The 26,857-nt window shown below is 34.7% G+C and overlaps 1 protein-coding gene across 1 annotated transcript in view; it reads right to left on the bottom strand.

Annotated features, from left to right (window-relative positions):
• The window catches only part of SLC30A7 (solute carrier family 30 member 7), a 93,397-nt gene extending 66,743 nt beyond the window's left edge, over positions 1–26,654 (bottom strand). Inside the window, 5 exon segments of the mRNA NM_001163598.1 lie at positions 6,330–6,456; positions 7,097–7,184; positions 11,289–11,402; positions 26,256–26,357; positions 26,575–26,654. Coding sequence (NP_001157070.1) covers positions 6,330–6,456; positions 7,097–7,184; positions 11,289–11,402; positions 26,256–26,357; positions 26,575–26,654 — 511 coding nt within the window.
• Between the last annotated feature and the right edge of the window lie 203 nt (positions 26,655–26,857).

Genomic DNA, 26,857 nt, shown 5'->3' with positions numbered 1-26,857 from the left:
CAGAAACTCTGGAATTAAAAAAACATTATAACTGAAACAAAACATCCACTTTAGAAGGGCTCAACCACAGATCTGGGCTGCAATAACAGTAAGCTTGAAGACAGATCAATAGATTATACACTCTGAAAAACAGGTGGAAAAATGAAAATCAAGAAAAATGAATCTTAGAGACCTATGAAAACATCAAGTCTACCAAATTAATTATAAATAAAGTCTCAAAGAGAAAAGAGGGAGATAAAGAAATATAAAAAATACCTGAAGAAATAATAGATGGCAATTCCCCAAATTTGACAAAAAATATTATCTACATATTCAAGAACTTCAAGAAACTCCAAGTAGAATAAACTCAAATAGAACTATATGTAAAGACATCGTAGTCAAATCGAACATCAAAGAGAAATCTTAAAAATTGTAAAGCAAGATGTATGTACAAGGGATCTTGAATAAGATTGAATGCTGACTTCACAACAAAAATCAGAGAGGTCAGAAGATAATGGGATAACAAATTTAAAATAGAAGACTCAATCAAGAATTCTAAATTCAACTAAAGTCTCCTTTAAATATAAAGGAAAAATCAGACACTTCCACATAAACAAAAGTATTTCCTACAAATGAAATGAAACACTAAATAGTAATTTAAATCCACATAAAGAAATAAAGAGCACCAGTAACAGTAATTTTGCAAGAGAAGATAAATGTATTTTTAAATTTGCAACTTGTTTCTTCTCCTGTATGTTTTAGAAGACAATTGCATAAAGCAATAATTACAAAACTGTACTGATGGGCTTATAACATAAAAATATGTAATTTGTCTGACAACGGTAATATAAATAAGGGAGGTGGGAATAGAGGTATATCTGAGCAAAGTTTTTGTATATTATTAAATTATTATTAATCTGAATTATTAAATTACTATTAATCTGCTTTAAATTAAGATGATGTTTGTAATCCCCAGGGTAACAATTAGGAAAAGAACTAAAAAATATATACAGTAAAAGAAACAAGAGAATTAAAAAGGTATACTAGAAAATATCTATTTAATTTAAAAGACAAGCATCAAGGATCAGAGTAACAAAAAGGACAAAAGATTCAGACAACAAATATCAAAATGGCAGATGTAAATTCTACCTTAGTAGTAATTAAATGAAATGTAAATTTTTTTTAAACCTCTAGTCAAAAGGCAGAGACTGTAACACATGGACTAAAAACAATGATTCAGCTATATTCTGTCTATAAGGGGCAAATTATAGATTCAAAGACATAAATAAGTTGCAAGTAAAATGACAGAAAAATATACCAATGCCATGCAAGCAGTTAAAAAAGACAGAGACAGAGAGAGCCAGAATGGCTATCCTAATACTATAGGCCAGAAATTACTGTGAGAAAAAAAGGACATGTTATTAGCAAGTTCTATGCCTCAGGAAGATAGCCATGATTACAGAAATAAATGAAATGAACAACACAGCTCCAAAATACATGAAGCAAAAACTTAAAAAATCAACTGGAAAACTTACAACAATATTACTTGAAGATTTCAATACCCTACTTTCAGTAATGGATAGACAAGGAGGCAGAAGATCACAAAGCAACAGAGGACAGAACCACTATGAACAAACTATACCTAACAGACAGCTATAGAACCTCCCACCCAACAGCAGCAGGATACTCACTCTTCTCACATGCATGTGGAAGATTCTTTAAACGTGCATTAAAATATGAAACGACAAAATAAAATTTTTTTAAATTTGAAATAACAAAAGGTATGTCATCTTATCACAATGGAATTAAATCAGAAATCATTAACTGAAGAAAATTAGGGAAATTCACAAATATGAGAAAGTCAAAAAGGATACCACTAAATAACTAATGGGTCAAAGAAGAAATCACAAAGGAAATTTAAAAATACTTTGAGATAACAAAACTGAAAACATGACATACCCAAACTTACATTACAGCAATGCTTAGACAAATATTTATAGCTATTAAGCCTCTGCTAAAAGGAAAAAAAAATTCAAATCAATAATCTAACTTTCCACCTTAAAATATTAGAAAAAAAAAGAAAAAACTAAATCCAAAAGCAAGGAAAAGAGTGTATAATAAACATTACAGCAGAAATGAAATAAAGATAAGAAAAGCAATAGAGAAAAACCAAAAGGAAAAAATAATTAGACCACAAAAAACAAAGTAAAAATTACTAAAATCACTGCTGACCTTATGAGAAAAAGAAAAGACATACTTTTTAATACATATCTAAAATCATTAGTAAGTCATTTAGATGAAACGGACAAATTCCTAGAAACACACAAACTGGTGAAATGACTCATTAGGAAACAGAAATCAGATAGACCTATAACAAGCAAAAAAACTGAATTAATAATTTTAAAACTGTCAACAATGAAACGCTTGGTCTTCACAAGCAAATTCTGCCAAACATTTAGAAAGAATCAAGACTTCACTAGATATCCCTCATCTATGCCCCCCAAAAAACAGAAGAGAAGGGAATACTTCCCAACTCATTATACAAGGCCAATGTTACCCTGATATCAGCACCAGCCAACGATAACGATACTAAAAGAAAACTGCAGACAAATATCCCTTAGGAATATAAACACAACAAGTGTGGAAAGTGTTAGTCGCTCAGTTTTGTCTGACTCTTTGTGATCCCATGGACCTCCAGGCTCCTCTGTCCATGGGCTTTTCCAGGCAAGAATACTGGAGTGGGTTGCCATTTCAAGGGGATCTTCCCAAAGCAGGAATCGAACCCGGGTGTCCTACACTGCAGGCAGACTCTTTACCATCTGAACCACCAAGGAAGTATAAAAGTCTTCTATAAACACACAAGTCTTCAACAAAATACTAGCAAACCAAATCCAGTAATATGTCAAAAGGATTACAAACCATGGCCAAATGGGATTTATCCTAAGAATGCAAAGGTGGTTTAATACCTAAAAACCAAGCAATGTAACACACTATATGAATAGAATAAAAGAACCAACTGATTACCTTTGAAAATAAAGGAAAAAAATCATTAAAAAATCCAATACCCTTTCATGATGAAAACACCCAATGAACTAGGAATAAGAAGAAAACTTCCTCAATCTGATAAGGAGCATTTCTGAAAAACCCATAGCTAACACAGCTAAAATCATATTTAATGAGGAAATATTGAATGCTTTCACCCTAAAATCAGGAAAAAGAAAAGAATGTCCACTCTCACTACTTCTATTTAACTGTAGGATCTAGCCAGGGCATTTAGATTTGTTTGATGCAAGCAGCTGCCACAAACCTCCAATTTGTAAAAAATGCAGAACCTGCAAAGCTCAATAAAATAAGGTGTGCTTGTATATAGAAAATTCTAAACACTCCACTAAAAGCCTGTTAGAATAATAAACTACTTCAGCAATGTGGCAGGATATAATATCAATATACAATATATATATACAATATCAATATACTATATATATATATATATATGAGCTATATTCCTATACTAGCAATGAGCAATCCATATATGAAACTAAGAAAACAATCCTACTTATAATGGCAGCCAAAAAAAAAAACCTCTACTGGTAAAGTTAACAAAAGAAGTGTGAGATAGTCACTCTAACAACTACAAAACACTGTTGCAAGAAACTAAAGAAGCTAAAAATAAATGGAAGGGCATCTCATGTTCATGGACCAGGAGACTTAAGATGTTAAGATGACAATAATTCCCAAATTCATCTACAGATTCAATACAGTTTCTATCAAAGCCCCAGCTGCCCTTTTTGGGCAGAAATTGACAAACGGATCCTAAAGTTTATATGGAAATGCAAGAAGTGACCCAGGGTAACTAAAGTAACCTTAAAAAAGAATAAAGTTGGACAATTCAAATGTTTTAATTTAAAAACATACCCAAAAGCTACATTAATCAAAACTGCATAGCAATGGACAGACATACAGATCCAGAACTAAACTCTCAAATTAATTGTTGACAAGGGTGCCAAGACAATTCAATGGGGAAAAACACTCCTTTAAAAAAACTCTGTTCAGACAGCCACACATTTACATACAAGAAAATGACATTCGACTATACCTCATACCATATACAAAAATTGACATAAAATGGATCACAGACCTAAGTTTTAACTCTCAAATTAAAAGATGGTTTCTCATGAGAAAAATCTTATCAACGTAATTACCAACTTTAACAAAAGCAGGAAAAAAAATGATTATTTCAATAGATGCAGGGAAAAAAATATATTATTAACTTGGTAAAACAGTTTTATCAGAAACAGACCACAAACATCAGACTCATTGGTAAAACTTCAGTAACATTTTTTAAATAGCAATGGTTCTGAACCTTTATTGCACATTAAAGTTGACCAGAGAGCTTCAAAACATGCTGATGTTGGGGTCTCTTCCTCCAGAGATTCTGATGTAAATATTCTAGGATTAAATCTGGGCATCAACATTTCTTTAAAAATTACCCAGGTGATTATACAGGTTGACACAGTGATATAAGCTATAACTATTTCTAAATACTGTGATAGAGATTCTGGCCATGTAATTAAGACAAATAGGAAAAATAGTTTTTATTCTTAATCGAAAAAACTTTTCAAATACCTAAAAATGAACCAAAGTGACTAAGACAATTTCAAAATTTAAGATGTTAATTCCCCAGAATTAAATGTAAAGGCAATGCATTCCCAATCAAATCACAAAAAGATTTTTCATAAAACCTGACAAGGTGATTAAAAATACCAAATGAGCAAGACAGACCTAAACAACTCTGGAGGGAAAAAAAAAGAGAGAAAGATGAGACTAACCCTTCCAGATGTTAAAACATAAAGTTTATAGCAATTATTCCCATGTGATTCTGAAGAGGCCAAAAATAATCTGATATTTAAGGTAATTTAGGCTAAATGTGACCTTTTATATCAGTGAGGTAATGAGCAAATTAATAAATGGTGCTTGGAAAACTGCTTATTCACACTGAGAAAAAAAGTCCTAACTCTTCATTACAAAAATATATATAAATGAAGGACCACATAGTTGGGACAAAAACCAAAATTTTCATGGTATTAAATACTAAGACTATTTTTAAGATTCAGGGAAAGAAACTCCTTTAAAAAAAAAAGGGGGCAGAAAACATACCATAAAGTATATAAGACAAAAAAAAAAAAAAGAAACTAGACTATATCCAAATTAAAAACCCCTAAATAAAAGTTTAAACAGAGAAGCCACAGACTGGGAAAAGATATCTGTAACACATGAAACAAAGAATTATTATACAAAATACATAAACAAAAGCTTGTAAATGGATTAATAATAAGACAATAGAAAAATGGGGTGTTAAGGGGGGAAGGGAACATTCCAAAAGAGGAAAAAATCTGAATGATGGCCTAAAAACATACAGAAAGATTTTCAACGTCACTACTAGTCAAAAAAATACCAAATAAAATGAGATATCATTTTTATTAAAATATCAGCAATGGTTTTAAACCCATAATAGTAAGTTCTGATACGGGTGAAAGAATCCTAGTACTTCCATTTTATGCTGGGGTAAATGTAAATGAGTCATTTGGAGGGCAAACTGCTAATGTCCATTGAAACTAAACATTATATATCCTGTGTTCCAGCAATTCTATTCATATTTGAGAAACTCTCAATTCAAAGAACCTTCTGTGATGATGGAAATTGTCTATATTTGCTATCCAATATGGTAACCCTATGTAACTACTGAGCACTTGAAATGTCATTAACTGAATTCTTAATTTTATTAAATTTCATTAACCGTAATTTAAACTTAAATAGTCACGTGACTAACAACTACTATATAGGAGAGCACAGCTCTGGAGAAACGTTTGCATGTGTTCATAAAAATATGCTTCATATGGAAGTATGACAATCCATAGAAGACTGTTTAAATAAACCACAGTAACCCACACCATGCAGTTTTATGCGTCTGTGAACAAGAGAAGGTACACTGATGGACACCAGGTGGAAGGATCTCAAAGACAGATTGTATTATAAATGTCATACCCCCATACACTGATTTTTTAATATCTAAATTTGTATTGTCATTTTGGTATTTGCTTTATATAAATGTTATCGTACCAAACAGATGAGCTACAGAGGTCTTAAGTAGCCACACCAAACTGATACTATAACTCTGAGAAGCCACAAAAGGGGAAGGTTCAGGAAGATATTAACATGAGTCAATTAACATATTGTTCTTGTTATTAAAAATCAATATAGAGTTAGACTTTAAAAATCATCAATTTTCAAAAGTGAATAATTATGACAGAAACCAGAAATGAAGAAACAAAGGGTTCTAACCATCATACCAGAGCCATGAGAATGTCCATGACCTCCATGCTTGAAAACAAATATTCCTACTAGGTTTACCACAAACCCAAGAATTGAAACAAGAAGCAGTCTCTCATGATGTACATCTGGAGGGGCTAATGCTCTCTAGAAAACACAGAATACAAACAAACTGTATTGATATATTTTCAGGCTAATCAACTGATAAAAAGCAATTTAAAAAATTATTTTCAGAATTAAAACCACTCCAAAATTGTCTGCCAAAACAGTTAACAGAAATAAAACCATTGCTCACATATTTCAGAAAAGGTAACAATCATTATTTTTAAGTAAGTACACTTAAAGGCATGAATATTTGGACTAAAACCATCCTTCTTTGGAATCTTAAAATACTGTAATTAATTTTAAGTTGATTAACCTTTAAATTTTTACTTGTTTTAAACATCGAAATATTGAAGATTCATTGGCAAAATCCTCAGATTCTATCTTAAGAACTATTTCCAACAGAACTCACCACCAGGATTGTTGTGTGTTTACCTTTCAGTGTCAGAACATCATTCACAGCTTACAAAGCACTACTATTGTTTTCAAGTAGTTTCACATAAAATTTTCCAATTATTTTATAAGTTCCTCTTGTATACACATAATACTTTATTCAACCCAAGACTGGCCTCAGTAAATACTCAATGATAGTGTGAAAAAACAGCTCTATTACATGTATCTCTAGTTAATAAACATTTTCATTACAGAAATGTAATTTACTGGCTCTAATTATTATCTACTATACCTCAACTCCTTCTGAGAAAATAAAAAAAGCAGTGAAGATCAAAAACAGGCCATTGACAAAGCCAGCCAGAACCTCCGCTCTAACATACCTAGAGAAGAGCAAAGTAAACAACTGAATTAAGTTATTTCTTTAAAAGAAAACCAAATCATAAATTTACATATATTCAGAGGTACTAAACCATACTATACAGTTATATGTAGCCAATAAAGTCCCAGTGTTTATAGTATAGCATTTTTATTGTACATGTCATAAAATTGAGAAAATAAATTTAATTACTATGAGTTATGCTTAAAGAAGAATGCCATAAAATACAGAGCTATCTACAAGCCAACCAAAAGACCTTTTTAGAGTAAGCAGTTTTCAAGAGACCTTTCAGAGAAATGTAAATCTCAAGCTGCAACTGGAGAAGGAAGAACAGGACCAGGTAAGTGGGCAAAGAAAGAAGGATACAAAGATAAAAAGTTGAGGAAGAGAGCTTGAAAAAGGGTATTGGTAACTTATTAATTCCTTCTTTTCTAAGAACTCCTTATGTTTTTTGCTTTGTATCTTTCAGCTTTCAAATCTCTGGCAAGTAGAGCTTTGATTCGAAGGAAAAATAAAATTAGTTCAGAATTATCCCAGAGACAACTTGAGATTTATATTTCTATCACTCTCCTTCTAAAGATGAATAAATTTAAGAAAAAATCTTCGATTACCTAAATTTTAGAATCAATTCTAGTTTCACATAATTTGAATTAAACTATTTTTAAAATACCTGTCTTTTGTTCCATGGACTTCTGAAGCTTTCTGCTTCCTACCTGTGTGAAGCATTGGGGAAAGATTTTATTTTTTCATGAGCTATATTTGGCTTAGTTAAAGTTATTAGAAACAACTTTAACTTGGCAGTTTAACATGTTCAGACATTATTCAAAGGGTTTTAACAGCAGTTAATCACTCTGGTCCTTAAACAATGTAATAGGAGCATCAAAAATATGATTTTTTTCAAGCTTTCTATGTTAATTTCTAGATAACACAATTTTTACTGCAAAAATATTTTAAATTAAATAGAACAAACTCTTTAAAATATATTCCATATAGTTATGCCGGAGTTTGCCCTAAAAAGCACATTTCAAAGTAGTATATATATATCAATACTCAGAAATAAAGCATATGTCTACCTTCTAATATATATAAGTGAATTAATATATTATTTGTCAAAGCATATACTTTTTTTATTATTAAATTCAAAGAATTTACTGCCTGCTTTCCACAATCCACACTTAGGAGTTTATATGCATCAGCAGGGTTACTTCTCCAAAATAAAAAAGCACTTTCTTTTAACCCACTCTTCTAATCTCATAGCTAATGCATGATTTAAAGCCTTTTGTCCTTGAGTTCCACTAGATTTCAAGATCAAAGGCAAGATCAGTTTTCAAGTATCTCTTTGTCCCTACTGCTTAGTAGGTGTTCCATAAATTCTGATAAATAGTTGGGTTAAAGTGATTTAATTGGGTTTAATATATTTGCTAAACTTGATTGCTGGATTAAAATGAAAAACTTGTAAAGTACAGACACACTTGCTTTTACAATTGACTGTGTTTACCTGAACACTGTCTGGGAATTGAAATGTATGGTTCATTAATATAATATTACCTATTTAAGAATGATTGCACCTGTATTCCTTAGCCAAAGCAGAAAATATACAAGTATATGTACATATGTATATTAGCATGTACGTATGCATCCACCTATCTATCACGTGTATTACCTTTATTCTGGCTTTACTATTTCAAAATTAGGAGTGTGACGAGACACAATGGTGACATCACATAAAAAAATACTGAAAAGCTTTTGCTGCCTCTGAGATTCCTCTTATTGTTTCTTCTATTGCACTCAGTCTGCTACTGTGATCATACCGAATTAGAAATTTGGGGATTCATCACTGACTTAGCCTGTTCAGTGACATTCTGATATACTGGCAAAACAGCAGTATATTTCTACTCTTGCTACTTACTACTATAGCAGTTACTAACAGTTTCAAATGTTACATCAGCTTTTATTCCCTAATTTTTCCCTTCTCAAAAGAAAAAAAGAGCAAAGAAGAAGAAGACAGAATAAACAAATTAAAAGGTGGCAAGAATATTACTCTCATATATTTTAGTTAAAGTTGAATTAGTAAAACCTGCTATGGTACTGAAGGTATTCAAAGCCATTTCTAAAAACCATCTTATACCAGGAGATTATGCATTCTAAATAGAAAACACAGGTTTTCTATTTCTTAGGGTTTTCATACCCTAAGAATTAAGAATTTTTACTTACTGTCTATCCAGAAATGTTGCTTAATAAGACATTCTAATTTGATTTCTTATATAAAATATGTATGAATTACTAATTTTCCAACACAAAATTATAATCTCACACACAAACTTTCTTTAGTAATTCAAAATATACTTAAGAATCTTTGATTATATAGTGACATGGAATAGGTTCTTTTCTGAGTTTTCAAGCTTTTTGGATTTGTAAACAGGATCTCTTGCTCTATACTATAAAAACCATATAATTTGTTTTTTGGCTCACTTTTTATAACTTTATAAGTAACCACATCACCTGGGTTATACTCCAGATCAGAAAGTTCTGTCACAGAATTTCACATATCTCTCTTTTAGCACTTGTCACACAATGTATAGTTATTATAGTATTTTTACAGAACTGTTTCCCCATCAGACTACAAGTTCCTCTGAGGCAGAAGTCATACCTTATTCCTTTTGATATCATTAGAAGTAACACAATATTCAAATCATAGTGGATCCTCAATAAACATTTGGAGAGAGCAAAAGCTCATGCAAGCAGTATGTGCTCACTCAAGAACAAAAACGCTAGAAAGAAAGAGGAAGCAGTGGAGGACTGCGAGTAGAAGAGATACAAGAGGCAGTTCATGTAAGAAGGTGGATCTGAATGGGAGAGGGAGCGATGAGAGAACCTGCACAAGAAAGGGAGTTCTCAGGGAAGAGGAACCTGTGAAAGAAGGAGAGAGCCTGAAAAAAAAAAAAAAAAACTACAGCTGAAGAGGTTAAGGGGTGGGAAAAAAAAGAAAGAACCTGAGGGGTACAGTGGTATAGTACAGAGGGACAGAATAGAAGAAAGGAAAAAACAGGAGAAAAGATGTGAGGGAAGGAGAAAGAATGAGAGCAGAAGGGAGAGGAAGAGAAAGAACCTGAACACAGACCCAAGTAACTAGAAAGAAAGAACAGAAAAGGAGAAAAGGGAATTTAGGAGAAACAAAGGGGAGAGAATGAGTAGGAGGATGGGGACAAGAATGAGAGACGGAATGAAACAGAAAAGACAGCAAAGAAAGGCGAGAATGTGAGACAGCACTCAAAAAAAAGAGGGGAAAAGACTTAGGGCAACTGAACAAACAAGCAGGTGAGAGGGAAGAAGGAACAAGGAAATAGGTGGAAGAGAGACAAAGCGTGAGTGCTGCCAATACATAAATATAATTACATTGTAAAATATTCTAGACTCAAAAAAAGAAAGAAAGAAAGAAAGAAAACACTCAGGCAGTATAAATCAAATAATGGAAACCCCACTGTTCCCTGCAGTCAGAGATGGCATAAAGAAAGCTCTGACTCTAAGGTTACTAGGCTCAGAAGTGAGACCAGATGTTCAGAGCAAGTCCCTTCAGCATAAAAACACTTTCTTAATATTTGATTAATCATCTGAATTCAGCAAAAGTAAGAGAAATATTCTACATAAAGGCAGAGCTGAAGACAATACATAAACAAAATATCAACCAAAAATGAAAAATAAAGAAGCATGATCATATTTATATTCTGAAACTTTTTCTTTTTCCTCTTCTCTCAAACAAAAAAAAGAAAAGGTTAAAAGCTGGGAAGTTCCCCTATCTAGTAACAATCTCACCTGAAATTCTCTGGTAAAATCAAGATGCAAAAGAACTTAGAAGCAAAAAAAATTTACATATTATAGATTCTAATTATATATATATTGTCCAAAAACAGGCAAAACTAACCCATCAAATCAGGAAAGTGGAAGGTGAGTGTTAAAGAACTAGAAGGAGACATGGGGGGGGGGGGTGGTTTCAAGGGTTCAAGTTACATAAGTGTGTTCAACTGTGAAAATTAAGAGAGCTTGAGATTTATATATTATTTTCTGTATTTCTTATACTTCAATAAAAATGTTTTTAAAAAGGTCTTACCCATAAGAGAAAGCATCATTATCTCTCCATTTTGAAATAACAGATGCTGCCAATCCAGCCAAAATGGCAGTGCTATCGAAAAACATGTGAAAAGAGTCGGAAATCAAACCTAAGCTGGAAAAGAACAAACACATTGGCATATTACAATAATAATCAAATAGCAGTCATCCTCTAAAAATCTAAGATTCAGCCTCTGCTTATCAGGAACTAATGTTATAAAAGGACAACAATGAAATATGATATACTGAAAAATATCTAAGATAATTTTCAAGTGTCTAAGAAAACACCCTCACACCCCCTACCCAAGGAAGAGCCCAGCTGCTACTACTGAAAGAAAGGTAGGAATATGCCCACACTCTGGTGACTAGCAAAGGTCGACTGGAAAGAGAAACAGAAAAAATAGCTATTTGTTACTGGGGCCATGGCTGAAGCCAGCTTGGGCTCAAGACCTTACACTGATACAAAGCAAAGGTCTGCGCTCAGAAGAGGAGCAAGGCCATTTCTTCTTTTTTTGATACAACTCTGGCAAGAGGGATGAGAAATGGGGCAGGAACATTAACAACACTCATTCCTACACTCAGGGGTAAAGGGCCTCAGTATTCTGAGGCTGCAAAAGGAGAACCAAAGACCCATCCCCCCACTTCTCCAACCAAAGCCCTGCCTAAAGCAAAAGACAACGGCCATCTACCTCTGAGAGCCAAGAAAGAGCAGAGACTCCTCCCTTATGGTGCAGGGATGCAGGACTTGCTGAAACCTGAGAATGTTAACTAGTAATACCAAAACACAATAGCCCAGCTCAACTATTGACCAGATAGGTTCAAAACTCCCACACTAATGGCCTGACCAAAAGAAGAAAAAAAAGAAAAAGATATGCACACCTCTGGTCATAAATACTACTAACCTCAGTCTCTACTGTTCTTTTAGACATAACATACAGCACTCAATAAATATTTATAACACATATTAACAAGATCGAGGAAAAAAAAGTAATAAGACCTACTGTCAAAAGCTACAACAGTCAAAAGAAGCCGAATCTGAAAAGTCCCAGAGATTATATATAAAAAGAACTATAAAATGTGATTAATATGTTAAAGGATGTGTTACAAAGCTGGGGAAAATTTATGATCAGAGATAGAAACTAGAAAATAATCAAATGGAAATGATAAAAAATTTTAATATCATAATATTGAAGATTAAAAATAATATACATGGATGTCTGAGCAGACAGGACCCAGAGAGAAAGAATCAATGAGATCAAACTACATTATCCTGAGTAAAACACAAGAAAAGAAAGGGAAAAACAAGAACAGAAAATTCAAAATCTGTCAAAGCATCAGACAGACATGTATTTGGATTCTCAGCTATGGAGAGGGAAGAATAAGGTAGAAAAAGTATATAAAGAGAAAATGATTAGAGTTTTCCAAAATTAATGGAAAAAGCAAACAAACCAACAACAACAACAAAAAAACAAATTTCATATCCAAGAAGCTTAATGAGATCCTACCAAGGCAAAACCCTACAACTCACAAATTGCTGAATACCAAACAGAAAGAGAAAATTCTGAAAACAGTCAAAAAAAAGAAAGAAAAACTGGATACATAAAAGCAAAGCTAAAGATTAACAGCATATTTTGCATCAGAAACTAGTCAAGGCAGAATGCAATGAAATAATATCTTTAAAGTATTGAAAAACAAAAAATGTGTCAACTAAAATTCATTATTGTATAAAATATCTTTCAAAAATGAAGGCAAAACAGACTTTTTCAGACAACCGAAACTAAGAGAATTCACTCCTAGCATGTCTGAACTACAATAAAAAGTTATTTAAGTACAAATATGATACCACATGGAAACTTAGATTTGTATGATAAAGATCACTGAAAATGATAAACGTGGGGAGATATTAAATTTAATTTTTCTAACTTTTAGTACCTTTAAAAGATACTTTTAAAAGTAACTTTAAAACAGAAAAGGTACCTTTAAAACAGAAAAAAGGAGGACAAAACAATAAAGTTGGTTCTTTGAAAATATCAGTAAAATTCACAACCTTTAACTAAAGTGACCAAGAACAAAGAGAAAGGGCTCATTATTACCAAAATCAGCAATGAAAGTGACACACTACTACTGACTTTAGGGAAAATAAAGATTATAAGAAGTTACTATGAAAACTAAATATAAGCCAACTTATATGATATATACAAACTCCTAAACAATCTAGCAAAATTGAGTCAAAAAGAAGTCTAAACAGATTTATAGAAAGTAAGCAGATTACATTAATGCTTTTAAAACTTTCAACAAAAAAAGCCTAGGCCCAGATGGCTTCACTGGTAAATCCTATTAAACATTTAAAGAACAATAAATATCAATTCCTAGAAGATAAAGGAATACTTCCCAATTTATCGGGTAAGTCTGATCCCCAAATCAGACGAAAGACATTACAGGAAACTAGAGACCAGTAGTTTTTGCAAACACACACACACACAAGAATCTTCAACAAAACACTAGCAAATCAAATTCACCAAAAGAAGGAGAGTACAGACCACAACCCACAACCCACAACCCCAACAATGCAAGGTTGGTTAACTACATGAAAATCAATCACTATAATACATCATATCAATGGAATGTGAGACAAAAACCACACTATCATCTTAATAGAGGCAGGAAAGTATTTGACAAAACCCAACATTTTTATGATGAAAACATCCAACAAACTTGCAGTAGAGGGAACTTCCTGAACTGATACATAGCATCTACAAAAAACCCACAGCTAACATCAGCATCATTAGAATGGCCAAAGATTGAATGTGTGAGTGTGTGCTCAGTCATGTTCAACTATATGTGACCCTTTGGACTGTAACCTGTGAGGCTCCTCTGTCCGTGGGATTTTTTCAGGGGGTGGGTTGCCATTTCCGCCTCCAGGGGATCTTCCTGACCCAGGGATCCAATCCACTTCTCCTATGTCTCTTGCATTGCAGGCAGACTCTTTACCACTGAGCCATCCAGGAAGCCCCAGAGTGAATGCTTTCCTCTCAGATCAGGTACAAGATAAAAATGTCCCCTCACCACTTCTATTTAACGCTGTACTAGAGAGTATAACGAGGCAGGAAATGAAATAAAAAGCACCTAGACTGGAAGGGAAGAGTACAAACTATCTCTATTTGCAAGTGGCATGATCTTATATATGCAAAATCTTAAGGACAATTTAAAAAACTGTTAGAACTAATAAATTAATTTGGCAAGGTTGAAGGCTACAAGATCAATATACAAAAATGAGTTATATTTTATGCATTAGTGATGCATAAAATGCAATTTTAAAAATTTCCATTTATAATAGCATCAAAAAATACTAAAGAATAAATTTAGCAAAAAAAAAAAGTGCAAGACCTACACCCTGGAAACTATAAATATTGTTTTAAAAAAATAAAGAAGACCTAAATAAATGGAAAGATATCCATGTTTACGGATAAGACAATACTGTTAAGATGTCAATACTTCCCCAGTTGATCCACAGATTCAATTTATTCTCTATTAAAATCCCAGCTGACCTCTTTGGAGAAACTGACAAGTTGATCTTAAAATTCATATGGAAACGCAGGAAATCTAGAATAGCCATAACAATACTCAAAAGGAAAAGCAAAGTTGGAGAACTCACACTTTCCAATTTCAAAACTTATTATAAAGCTACAGTAATAAAAACAATATGGTACTAGGATAAGAATAAACACAGAGATCAATGGAATAGAATTTAGAGTGTCCAACAAATGATGCTGAAACCACTGGATGCCCACATGCAAAAAAAATTATTTTTGACCCTTTCTTCATATTATACACAATAATTAACCAATAATGGATCAAAGACCTAAACATAAAAGTTAAACTAGCAGTCTCAACCTTTTTGGCACCAGGGACTGCTTTCACAGAAGACAATTTTTCCGCAGATGGGAAAGGGGTAGGCATGGTTTAGGTGGTAATGAGAGCAATGGGGCAGAAGATTCAGGCAGTAATGCGAGTGAAGAGGAGCACAGGGAGCTGCTCATCTCCTGCTCTGAGCCTGGTTTCTAACAGTCCATGGCCCAGAACAAGTCCAGTGGTTGGGGAATTCTGAGCTAAAGCATTCACAACCTCAGGCTAGGCAACGGTTTCTTAAATATGACATCAGAAGCATAAGCAATAAAAGAAAAAAAGAGGAACACAGACTGAACATCATTGAAATTTTAAAACTTTCATGCTTCAAAGGACAGTATCAAGAAAGTGAAATGACAAATATCTGCCAATCATATATCTGACAAAAGGCTTGTATCCAGAATATATGAAGAATTCTTAAAACTCTTCAAAGACAGAAAATATCCATTTTTTAAAAATAAAGGATCTGAATAGACATTTCTCCAAAGAAGATATACAAATGGCCATCAGCACTTGAAAAGTTACTCAACATCATTAAACGCAAATCAAAATGATGATAAGTAATAACTTCACGTCCACTATGATGACCAGAATAAAAAAGTCCTTGTATACCTATGGCTGATTCATGAGGACGGATGGCAGAAATCACAATATTGTAATTATCCTTCAATTAAAAGTAAATAAATTAAGAAAAATAAGTCCAATAACTACAAGTGTTGGTGGAGAAACTGGAATTCTTTCATACTGCTGAAATATTATCTGGCAATAAAAATAAATGAAATACTGATACACGCAGAACATGGATGACCCTGGAAGCCATATGGTAAGTGAAATAAACCATCACAAAGGATCATACACAAATTATTCCATTTATATAAAATGTTCAGAACAGGCAAATACATAGAGACAGAAAGTAGATTAGTGATCACCTAGAACTGGACGTATCAGGGGACAAGGGGAATTGGAGGGTGATAGCTAGGGCTTTAAAGTTTCCTTCTGGAATAATAAAAGTGTTCCAAAATGGATTGTTGTGATGATTTTACAACTCTATAAATACATTAAAAGCCATTCACCAGTACAACATAAATGGGAGAATTTTAAGGTATTTGAATTGTATCTCAATAAAGCTACTTTTTAAAAAGATATCTGACAATCTAAGGCAAGGTCAGCAAACTATAGGCCACAGGCTAAATCTGGACCACCATCTATTTTTGTAAATAAAGATTTGCTGAAACACAGTTATGCTCATTTGTTTATATATTGTCTATGGCTATTTCTGTGCTATAACAGTAGAATCGAGAAACTGTGACAGAGATTTTATGACCCTTAAGGCCTAAAATATTTACTGTCTGCTGTCAAGAGGAAAGGTTTATTTATTAACGTCAGGTATAAAGTGAAAAGAACACTATATTGTGGGGTTTACATAAAAGTGAAATGTATGACAGTTAAAGCGCAAAAGATAGAATGAAATGGAAGTGTATTATTATAAAGTTCTTATAAGATACATGAAGTGATATATTATCTGTGATGTTCAAGATATACATTATACACGCTTTTAAGAAAGACACTGAAAGAGGAGGGTAGGGCAGGAAACCCTTTCGGGCAGAGGATTCTGTACCAACACAAAGCAGATGTTCTGCTAGCAAGAAACTCACTTTCACCCAAGACTATCCTCATACATGTGACAGACTTTCACTGTCATGAAAGGAAGAGTAAAAATGTAAAAACAAAAACCATCAAATGAAAAGCACACCCTCAAGGCCCAGGCTCAAAAGGGCTGCCTAAGACTGAGGCTTTGTCAAGATAATGAATGCCCCTCTGCCCTCACCACAAACCTCACACAGAGTAACGAGAGATAACCATCTATAGCTTGGCAGGTGAAGCGCACCATGAGCACAAAGAGAGAGCTTCTGTGACACACGCATACAAGAATACTGGAAGTGAAAGGCCTAACCAACTAACAAACTGACAGAGGACACATACCTATTCCTAGTAATAAATACTATTACCTCAGTGTCTACTGCTCTTTACTCGTAACGTCCAGCCTTTGATCAAAAATCTCAAGAAACACAAATAACAGGATGAAAAATTACTCGTAAAGAGATAATGCAGTTAACAGAACCAGATAACAATACTGACCCAGATACAGGAACTATCAAAACTATAAGTAAGAAAGAATCTATGGGAAAAGTGAAGTCGCTTAGTCGTGTCCGACCCTTAGCGACCCCATGGACTGTAGCCCACCAGGCTCCTCCGTCCATGGGATTCTCCAGGCAAGAATACTGGAGTGGGGTGCCAAAGGTGGGGGGAAAAAAATGCATGAGTCAGTAAGAAATTTCAGCAAAATGGGAAGTACCAAAAAAAAAAAAATTTAACAAAAAATAAGGTGTCAGAGATGAAGAATTCTTCCAACTGGCTTAACCACAGACTGGAAAGAGCTGAGCATCATCAGAGAACTTTAAGATAGGTCAACAGAAACATTCTGAAAGCAAGCACATCAGCAGTTCAATCCTTAAAAATAAGAAGTATCAGAATGGTTAAGAGCACTACTTTTGAAGTCAGAGTACCTGGGTTCAAATTCCAGGTCTACCATTTACTAGCTCTGTGACTGTCAACTTGCTTAACTACTTATTTAGCACTATTTAAACAGGTAACAGTAAAAAGTGTCATAATTGTTATAACTGAATTATAGTTATGCAACATATCAGTGCTTGTCACACTAAACCCACATCAATATTCCCATTATTTCTATTATTATTAATAAATTACTGCATTACTAATATCTAGTATTAATATTAGTATTAATATCTAGTATTCCCAGCATGACCCATAGCTCTTAATATTTGGATATATGTCAGAGCTTTCTGCAGTTGTAACTGCTACAAACTAAAAGTCAAAAACCTTCTTCACTGAAGTAGAAAAAGCAGTTTTTAAATTTCATTGTAATTTAGGATAATTATAAACTTAGAAACTGAGGTAAAGCATATTACTCACCCACACAGAAAAGAACAAAAATTTACAAGTTTCTCAAAAATCATTTTGAAAAATGTCTTAAATTTTATCATGAACCTTGCATATTTTATTCAAATATACAGAGATGCATAAAATAGTTTTAAGTACTGTCTACACTTACCTGAAACCCAACTCAAAGCAGAACAAGAATGAGTGAACAAATGAAAAGGCTGAATGAGAAAATCAATAACTGAGGAGGACAAAGTAAGGTTCTTGCCAATCAAGTAAGCCTCTAAGATTTATAGTTATTTTAAGATTTTTCCTTGAACAGGTCACTACACATTTGACCCTTAACACTAAAATAATAATTTAAATTTTGAGGTACGAAGACCCATTTGAAGAAAATCTTTGTAATGTGTTATAAAACCAATAAAGATTGTTTATGATTTTGTTTTCTTTATTCTGATATGATACAGTAAGTTATTTTTAAAATGTGGTTTCAAAAAACTCTCTATTCTGATAAAACAATACAGTTGACAATGAGAATTTTTACCCACTCTGCCTTGATTTCATGAGATTTTATAACTAAATTCAAAAGTCAATTTCAGTAACAACAGTAGTCTACATATTTAACTTCCCTGGTGGCTCAGACGGTAAACTGTCTGCCTACAATGCAGAGACCCAGGTTCGATCCCTGGGTGGGGAAGATCCTCTGGAGAAGGAATGGCAACCCACTTCAGTACTCTTGCCTGGAAAATCCCATGGGAAGAGCCTGGTGAGCTACAGTCCATGGGGTCGCAAAGAGTCAGACAGGATTGAGCGACTTCATTTCACATATTTAACAGGTTTATTTTTACTCTCAGTATATAGTTTTAAATGTTTTTATTTCTAAATTGGAGGGTTTTATTATATATATGACTTTTATTCTAAGTAACTGTAAATTAGTTATGGAAGAAGGCAAGGTATTTATGCTAAATAAATATAAACTTTAAAATTCACTGATTTATTGATCTACATATATAGTTACTAAAATCTTGTTATGGGTTGAACTATTAGTTCAGTTCAGTCGCTCAGTCATGTCCGACTCTTTGCGACCACATGAATCACAGCACACCAGGCCTCCTTATCCATCACCAACTCCTGGAGTTCACTCAGACTCATGTCCATCGAAGTCCGTGATGCCATCCAGCCATCTCATCCTTGGTCGTCCCCTTCTCCTCCTGCCCCCAATCCCTCCCAGCATCAGAGTCTTTTCCAATGAGTCAACTCTTCACATGAGGTGGCCAAAGTATTGGAGTTTCAGCTTTAGCATCATTCCTTCCAAAGAAATCCCAGGGCTGATCTCCTTCAGAATGGACTGGTTGGATCTCCTTGCAGTCCAAGGGACTCTCAAGAGTCTTCTCCAGCACCACAGTTCAAAAGCATCAGTTCTTCAGTGCTCAGCTTTCTTCACAGTCCAACTCTCACATCCATACATGACCACAGGAAAAACCATAGCCTTGACTAGACGGACCTTAGTCGGCAAAGTAATGTCTCTGCTTTTTAACATGCTATCTAGGTTGGTCATAACTTTTCTTCCAAGGAGTAAACGTCTTTTAATTTCATGGCTGCAGTCACCATCTACAGTGATTCTGGAGCCCCAAAAATAAAGTTAGCCACTGTTTCCCCATCTATTTCCCATGAAGTGATGGGACCAGATGCCATGATCTTCGTTTTCTGAATGTTGAGCTTTAAGCCACCTTTTCCCTCTCCACTTTCACTTTCATCAAGAGGCTTTCTCCCCCAATTTCTAAGTTGAAGTCTTACATCTCTAGTAACTCAGAATGTGACTTTATTCGGAAATAGGGTCACTGCAGACATAATTTGTAGAGATTAAGTCAGTCAGGTGGGCCCAAATCCAGTGTCTGCTCTCCTTATAAAAAGGGATATCTGAAGACAGACATGTACACACGGAGACCGCCAAGTAAAGATAAGGCAGAGATCAGGTGATGCTTCGACAAGCCAAGGAACACAAAAGACTGCCAGCAAAGCAACCGACCTTAGACCTCGGAAGGAACTAATCCTGACAGTACTTTAATCTCTTGACTTTTAGGCTCCAGAACTATAAGACAACAAATTTTTGTTGTTTAAGTCACCCAGCCTGTGGTACTTTGTTACAGCTGCCCTAGAAAATCAATATACACCATCTCTTTTATAACAGATTTATTTATATTTGGTGTCAATAGACACCAAAGACTGCCTCAATAGTGGGAAAAAAATGATAAACCTCTTTTGTATAAAGGAGGAATACAGATTCTTTTAGATTCCTCTGATAGAGGAATCAGATTCTTTTCTAACAATTAAATGTAGCATGGCAATTTTAATACTCATCAAAATGATATTTTAATTTTATTTAAATTTTAAATAAATTTGTCATTAAAATGGTTTTTTTCCCAACATTTCATAAAATATGATTCTACCAAAAAAAAAAAAAAAAACTTCCTCTTTTGAGGTGGCAGAACATGATGTTCTCTTAAAAGCATTGTGACTATGAAAGCATGAACCCCGCATCATGATTTGAAAATTACTTAGTTGCATCTATGTAGGCAAACTCATGTGAAATAGTCTGCTTCTAGTTCTCTGCTCACCTATCATATATCAAAACAGTGTTCATGAGGAATGTCGATTTTACTGCTTATCTTCAATCAGCAAATGTTTCTGATTATGAATTATCACTTAAACTACCTGGCACAAAATCCTTAGAAAATAAAGGTAGCATAGAGAATTCTTACGGCTATATGATTTACACACAAAATGCAACTTGATTTAAAAAACAAGTTGCTAAAAAAAAAAAAAAGGTTGCTAAAAGCAGCGTACTTGTTTTTGGCTCTGATCTTTAAACACTAAATATTAAAGTATATTTTTATACTTTAAGTGACCATGTTCTACAGGTATTTTAATAAAGAAAACTTCTTAGAATATAAAAATGGAAACGTGATCACTAAAGGAAAATATAACAAATGTGAACAGAACATCTGGCCAAAGAAACTTATGAAAGGGATTTTATCTAAGGTCTACTGAAAGAAAAGACAAAGAAAGAAAGAACCGATAAACTGAGACTTAAGAGACATATCAATCAAATACCATAGACCTTGTTTAAACTGATTTGTAAAACCAACTTCAAACAGAATTTATGAGACAATAAGGGACATATGAACACTCACTCACTGGACATTTGATATTAATAAATTACACATTTTTATAGGTAAGAATAGCATTGAAATGAAGTACAAGTTGCTCAGTGTATCCGACTCGTTGTGAACCCACGGACTGTAACCCACCAGGCTCCTCTGTGCATGGAATTCTCCAGGCCAGAATACTGGAGTAGGTAGCCATTCCCGTCTCCAGGGAATCTTCCCAACCCAGGGATTGAATCCAGGTCTCCTGCAATGCAGGTGGATTCTTTACCATCTGAGCCACTAGGGAAGTCCAAGAATACTGGAGTGGGTAACCTATCTCTTCTCCAGCGGATCTTCCAACCCAGGAATTGAACTGGGGTCTTCTACATGGCAGGTAGATTCTTTACCAGCTGAGCTACCAGGAAGTCCAAGAATAGCATTTGCTAAGTCACTTCAGTTGTGTCCGACTCTGTGTGACCCCACAGACGGCAGCCCACCAGGCTCCCCTATCCCTGGGATTCTCCAGGCAAGAACCCTGGAGTGGGTTGCCATTTCCTTCTCCAGTGCATGAAAGTGAAAAGTGAAAGTGAAGTCGCTCAGTCGTGTTCAACTCTTCACTATCTCATGGACTGCAGCCCACCAGGCTCCTCCATCCATGGGATTTTCCAGGCAAGAGTACTGGAGTGGGGTGCCATAGCATTGGATTATAGTAAAAACGAGGACTCTTATCTTTTAGACCCAACTGAAGTAGTTATTGATATGTAAGAAATCATACTGTAGCTGGTATCCACATTAAAACAATTCAATGGTGACCGATATAACAGATGAAACAAAATAGGCCACATGTTAATGAACATTAAAGGTGGGTGACGGAGACATGAGGTCCACTGAATGCTCTACTTTTACATACATTTTCCATAATAAAAAAATTTAAAGGTCTATAGGTAACTAAGCTAACAGCATATTTATAGTGGCTGTTAGAGATTAATTTGAAATTGAACACAGGGAATCATCAACTTGAGTTCCATGAGATGGAAAGGGGGAAACTATTTACTATCAATTAGCAAGAAAATAGAAAATCCTTAGAATCCTGATATTTGTGTAAGTTGTTAAACTAATGAGAGTTATGGTGAAAAACCCACAACTCCACTACCTTCCATATAATCCCTTCCTGTAAGGTAGAATTCTCAGCAAAATGGAATAGGAATCTATGTTTTTAAAGTTAAAAAAAAAGAAGAAAAGCAAAAAAAGTCATCACTGTAACCTGGTAAGTAATGTCTTTTCAGAAGGGAAAAGCCGATAAAAATTCAAGATATTTAAAATCTTTAATGCCATAGAAAAAATGTTACTAGTGGAAGCATTTTTCTTTACCAAGGAATTACTTTACAAACATATGATGTGATGTATTATACAGAAGTAGGACAAAAGCAGTGACTAGTAGGGCCTAAAACATTTCTTGAACAAGTAATTACTTTACTAATACAAAGACATTTATCTTTAGAGTTAGATGAGTTTCCTCTATGCCTAAGAGTAAAATGGTTGTTAACAGTTCTGATAGAAAATATCATTGAAAATTAAAAATTCTAACAGTGAGGTAAACATAAAATAGAAGAGCATTAAAACAGAAAAAAAAAAAGCAAACTTTATTAAGATACTAGGAGAAAAAAAAATCACTGTATAGTAGAAAATACTTGGGTAACTGATGCATCTAAGCTCTTCTACTGCTCTGCAAAGTAGAAAACTCCCTGGGCCTTTTATACTATTCCACCTGTAGAAGAGTTCCCACTTTCTGAGCCTACATATTTCATCACTGGTAAAAAAAATTCAGGACTTTCAGAATACCTCGTTGACTGGAAAAAAGATGGCATTTGCAACTAGACATGAACAATGCAATAAAGGTTCAGCCACTGAAATGCTGGTAAAGAGTGCTGTGTGCTGGTGTCCAAACAAGCCTCCTTAAAAGACACTGTACATACTTTTTATCTCTTTTTGTCTCCATTCTGGATATTCTGCTGCTAGGGATGGCTAGAACTGTAATAGCCATTTTGGAAATAAAGTTTTATTTTGCTCAGGCAATCACTAATTTGGGGTTTTCCTAAAACTGAAGAAAGAATTTAATCCTAGATGGTATAAAACCACATTGTTATATATACTATACTATCTCAAGATTACTCAACAATAAATAAGCAAATGAAAATAAAATACTAGAAAGAAAAGAACCATAGAAGAAAAGATCACATATGGTATTCCTACCATTTTGCTACCAACAATGGACAAAGAAGGGGCTTAATGTCCTTCCCCGCAACCCTGCCCCAAATAGCGTAGTTAGCAGGGTTAGTATTGGTGGACTAAATCCATATATTCATTATTCCTTTGTTCTTTCATTCAGCAAACATGTATTAAACATATTATGTGCCATGTACTAAGGTGCCTGAATAAGATAGAAAAGATTCCACTTTAATAACATTTACATTCTAGTGGAAAGGTAAAAAGTAGTAGATATTTAATAAGGGAAAATATACAAAGAGCTTAGCTATTCTCCACTGATGACACAGTCTCATCATCAAAAATACAAATCAACTAAAATTAAGTTCTTATTTAAAATGAAGGTGCTGAATCAGAACCAAAACTATTTAACATTCATTCCAATGAGGTCAAATGTTTCTATGAACCTTTATTCATGAAGAGAAAGTATGTTTTATCTATCTTTTAATTCCATAATGGAAAAAACTCTTGACATCTCATAACATCTTGAAACTACTTTTACAGAACACAAAGGAACATAGAAATGACTATGACAAAAACAGAAAACAAGTTTTGGTAAGGAATTTACTCAAGGAACTTAAAATCTAATTGAACCTTCAGGAACAGAGATAATTCAGTCATGTAAAGAAACTGCTAATCAGTCTACAAAGGGGCTCCAAATTTGTGGTGTCTAAATAAGACAAAAAGTCAGGTTATGAAAAGGCCCAAGCAACTTCTAGGTCCACCAAGGCTTCAACAGAAACATAATTGTACTCCCAATCAACTGATAAAAATTAGCATTGGGGTAAAAATAAATAATTGTGGGTGTGGAGGTTATCATAGTAATGCATACCTTCTAATTAATCTAGGCATGACAGATAGTAGTTCAGAGCTAGATTGCAAAGATATAACACAAAGAAAGGGAGTAAACTGGAGAAGAGGCCTAAAGTCAAAAGAACAAGCCCCGTGAAGGCAGAACAAGCCATGCACCATTGATGTTTTCTTTATACCCCGATGAATACTGACTAATTGCTCAGAAAACAATAGTCTCAGTGATTTCCTCAACAGATCTCTACAGATCAAAAGAATTACTATATACCTAACCTTCCATAGACAGGTGGTTTAGGTACTTCAACTATTAATCACTTGAACAAGACATCTCACTTAGTAATTTATGCAATGGAAGGCCACAGTGAAATGTACTGTAATATAACATAACTATAGCAAAACTGTACACAGGCAAACCAAGATAGAGCCTTGACAATAGTCAGCACATACGCCACAATATGGCATAACTTAGGAAGAGGAAAATGTAAAACATAAATATTGCATATGTATATGTAAAAGAACATATTTATTACATTGTATATTATATGTAATATTACATATTTATAATAAAGTACAATTATTTCAATACAAACTAAGACAATATAATGCTTTTAACATTTACAACATATCAAAGGGTATTAATATTAAAGGACACATATATCTGATCCCCAAATGATTAAAAACGGTTATTACATACACCGAGATTTTATGTTTCAATATGCCTTTTACATTTGAGTGGTGACTAAACCAATAACTGGCATAATCTGCTGAGTAGTTCTGATAAAACTAAATTGACATTTGAATTTAAAAGTCTACCTTTTCATATAAAAGTATACATGTCACAAAAACTGGTGGTATCACCTAATGTCATTGTTCAATCTCAATAAAGACTGAAAACAACTCTCTCTGAAAATGGACCTTAAAGGACAGAGACTTAGTTTATTAAATTAATAGAAAATAAAGCATAGATGGCATAGGTTCTTAAATTTGGGGTCCAAGATCTATTTCAAGGAATCCAAGAAAAAAACTGAAATTTTATATAAAATTTTGAAGTGTTGGCTATTATAAGACAAGTATGATATTTAAAGAGGAATCAATACACCCAGAAGTGAGATGATCTTTTCCTTAGCTCAACAATTTTACTAGACCTTAAGAATTCAACTGCAAACACCTGGATAACGTTACTGCATTTCCACAGAGTTACACTGGATAGATCTCTTCCCAAAGCAGTTAAAAACAAAAACAAAAAGAATCAAAGGTGACACCAAAAACCACAAACTCAAGAGATGAAAACCTTTTAGAAAACTATGTGGGATCTTTTACCACAGTCAAGACCAGAAGAAAACCTTGAGAGTTTCAGCATAAAAGTAAAGAGAATGAAACATGTTTCTCCAGATATCCCCTTTATAAACCTTTCCCTCGTTTCAAGACCCAGTATCAAATTAAGTATAAGATCTCAGGTATTCTCTCCCACAATTTTAATGGTCAATTCCTAATACCACTACCCCACAGAACGGGAAGAAAGGATTTCTCCCAATTCCAAGAAAGTGGGCAGAGCTAAGGTGTGCAAAAACAAAAGACTCTCTCCATCTGTCAAAATGAGGAGGGGACTTGTCACCCTGGTTTGAAGGAGGCGGGGGTGGGGGTGCTTGGCGAAGGAGGCGGAGTCCTAAATCTTAACTGCTGCACGTGATGGCCTCGGCTCTTAAGAAATGTAACCGTGCCAGACTGGTGTGGATATGAAAAAGCAACTGAGTAGCATAGGTGCTGGCAAAGGCAAGACCTGAGCCTCCGGGTGAGGTGCTACGTGGCACTAAGCAAACAGAGCTTCGTCTCCCCCACCCCCTGCTTCCGCCCCAACCCTTTTCCCCTTTGGTTACCAGTTGCTCCAGATGCCGTAGAGTAGTTCAACAAAAGCGAAAGAGAGGTTCAGGCACAGGAAGAAAAACAGGTTCCGAGACGTCTTGTCCGACAGGATAGACCTAGGCATGATACAAGTGGGGAAGAACCGGGAAAGTCAAAGCAGTGCCAGACACGGAGGCTGGGTCCCCTTTCAAGACCCTCCCAGTCCACACGTTCTTTTCCTCACACGAACGAGTTTGTCCCAGACGCTCCCTCCCTGGACCTCGGGCCATCTTTAGATTTGGGCCTTCTCCCTTGTGCCGGGCACCCACTTCCCGCAAACACAGTTCCCCGCACCTAAACCAGCCTGAGATCTTGCGGAACAGATTGAACTTGGGTGGTTTGTATTCATCGTCCTTGATGGACAGAGGCAACATCTTCTCTGCCCGGCGAAGGGCCGGGTCTACTCCCCTCTAGTAGTGGCTCCGTGGGAGATGGTAGTGATACAGGTGACGCTTCAGATGTGAATCCTCAGTGCCTGTCCCGGGCCGCGCGCCTCTTCCAGACACAGACTCAGACACACACCCGGGAACCGGGCGACTTCCGGCCCGGGCCGCGCAACGCGTCCTGGGACGGGAAA

Source organism: Ovis aries, chromosome 1 (genome assembly GCF_016772045.2).
Source record: "Ovis aries strain OAR_USU_Benz2616 breed Rambouillet chromosome 1, ARS-UI_Ramb_v3.0, whole genome shotgun sequence".
Taxonomy (NCBI): Eukaryota; Metazoa; Chordata; class Mammalia; order Artiodactyla; family Bovidae; genus Ovis; species Ovis aries.
The sequence above is the reverse complement of the archived record's forward strand: the minus strand, read 5'-3'. Positions and strand labels throughout refer to the sequence as shown.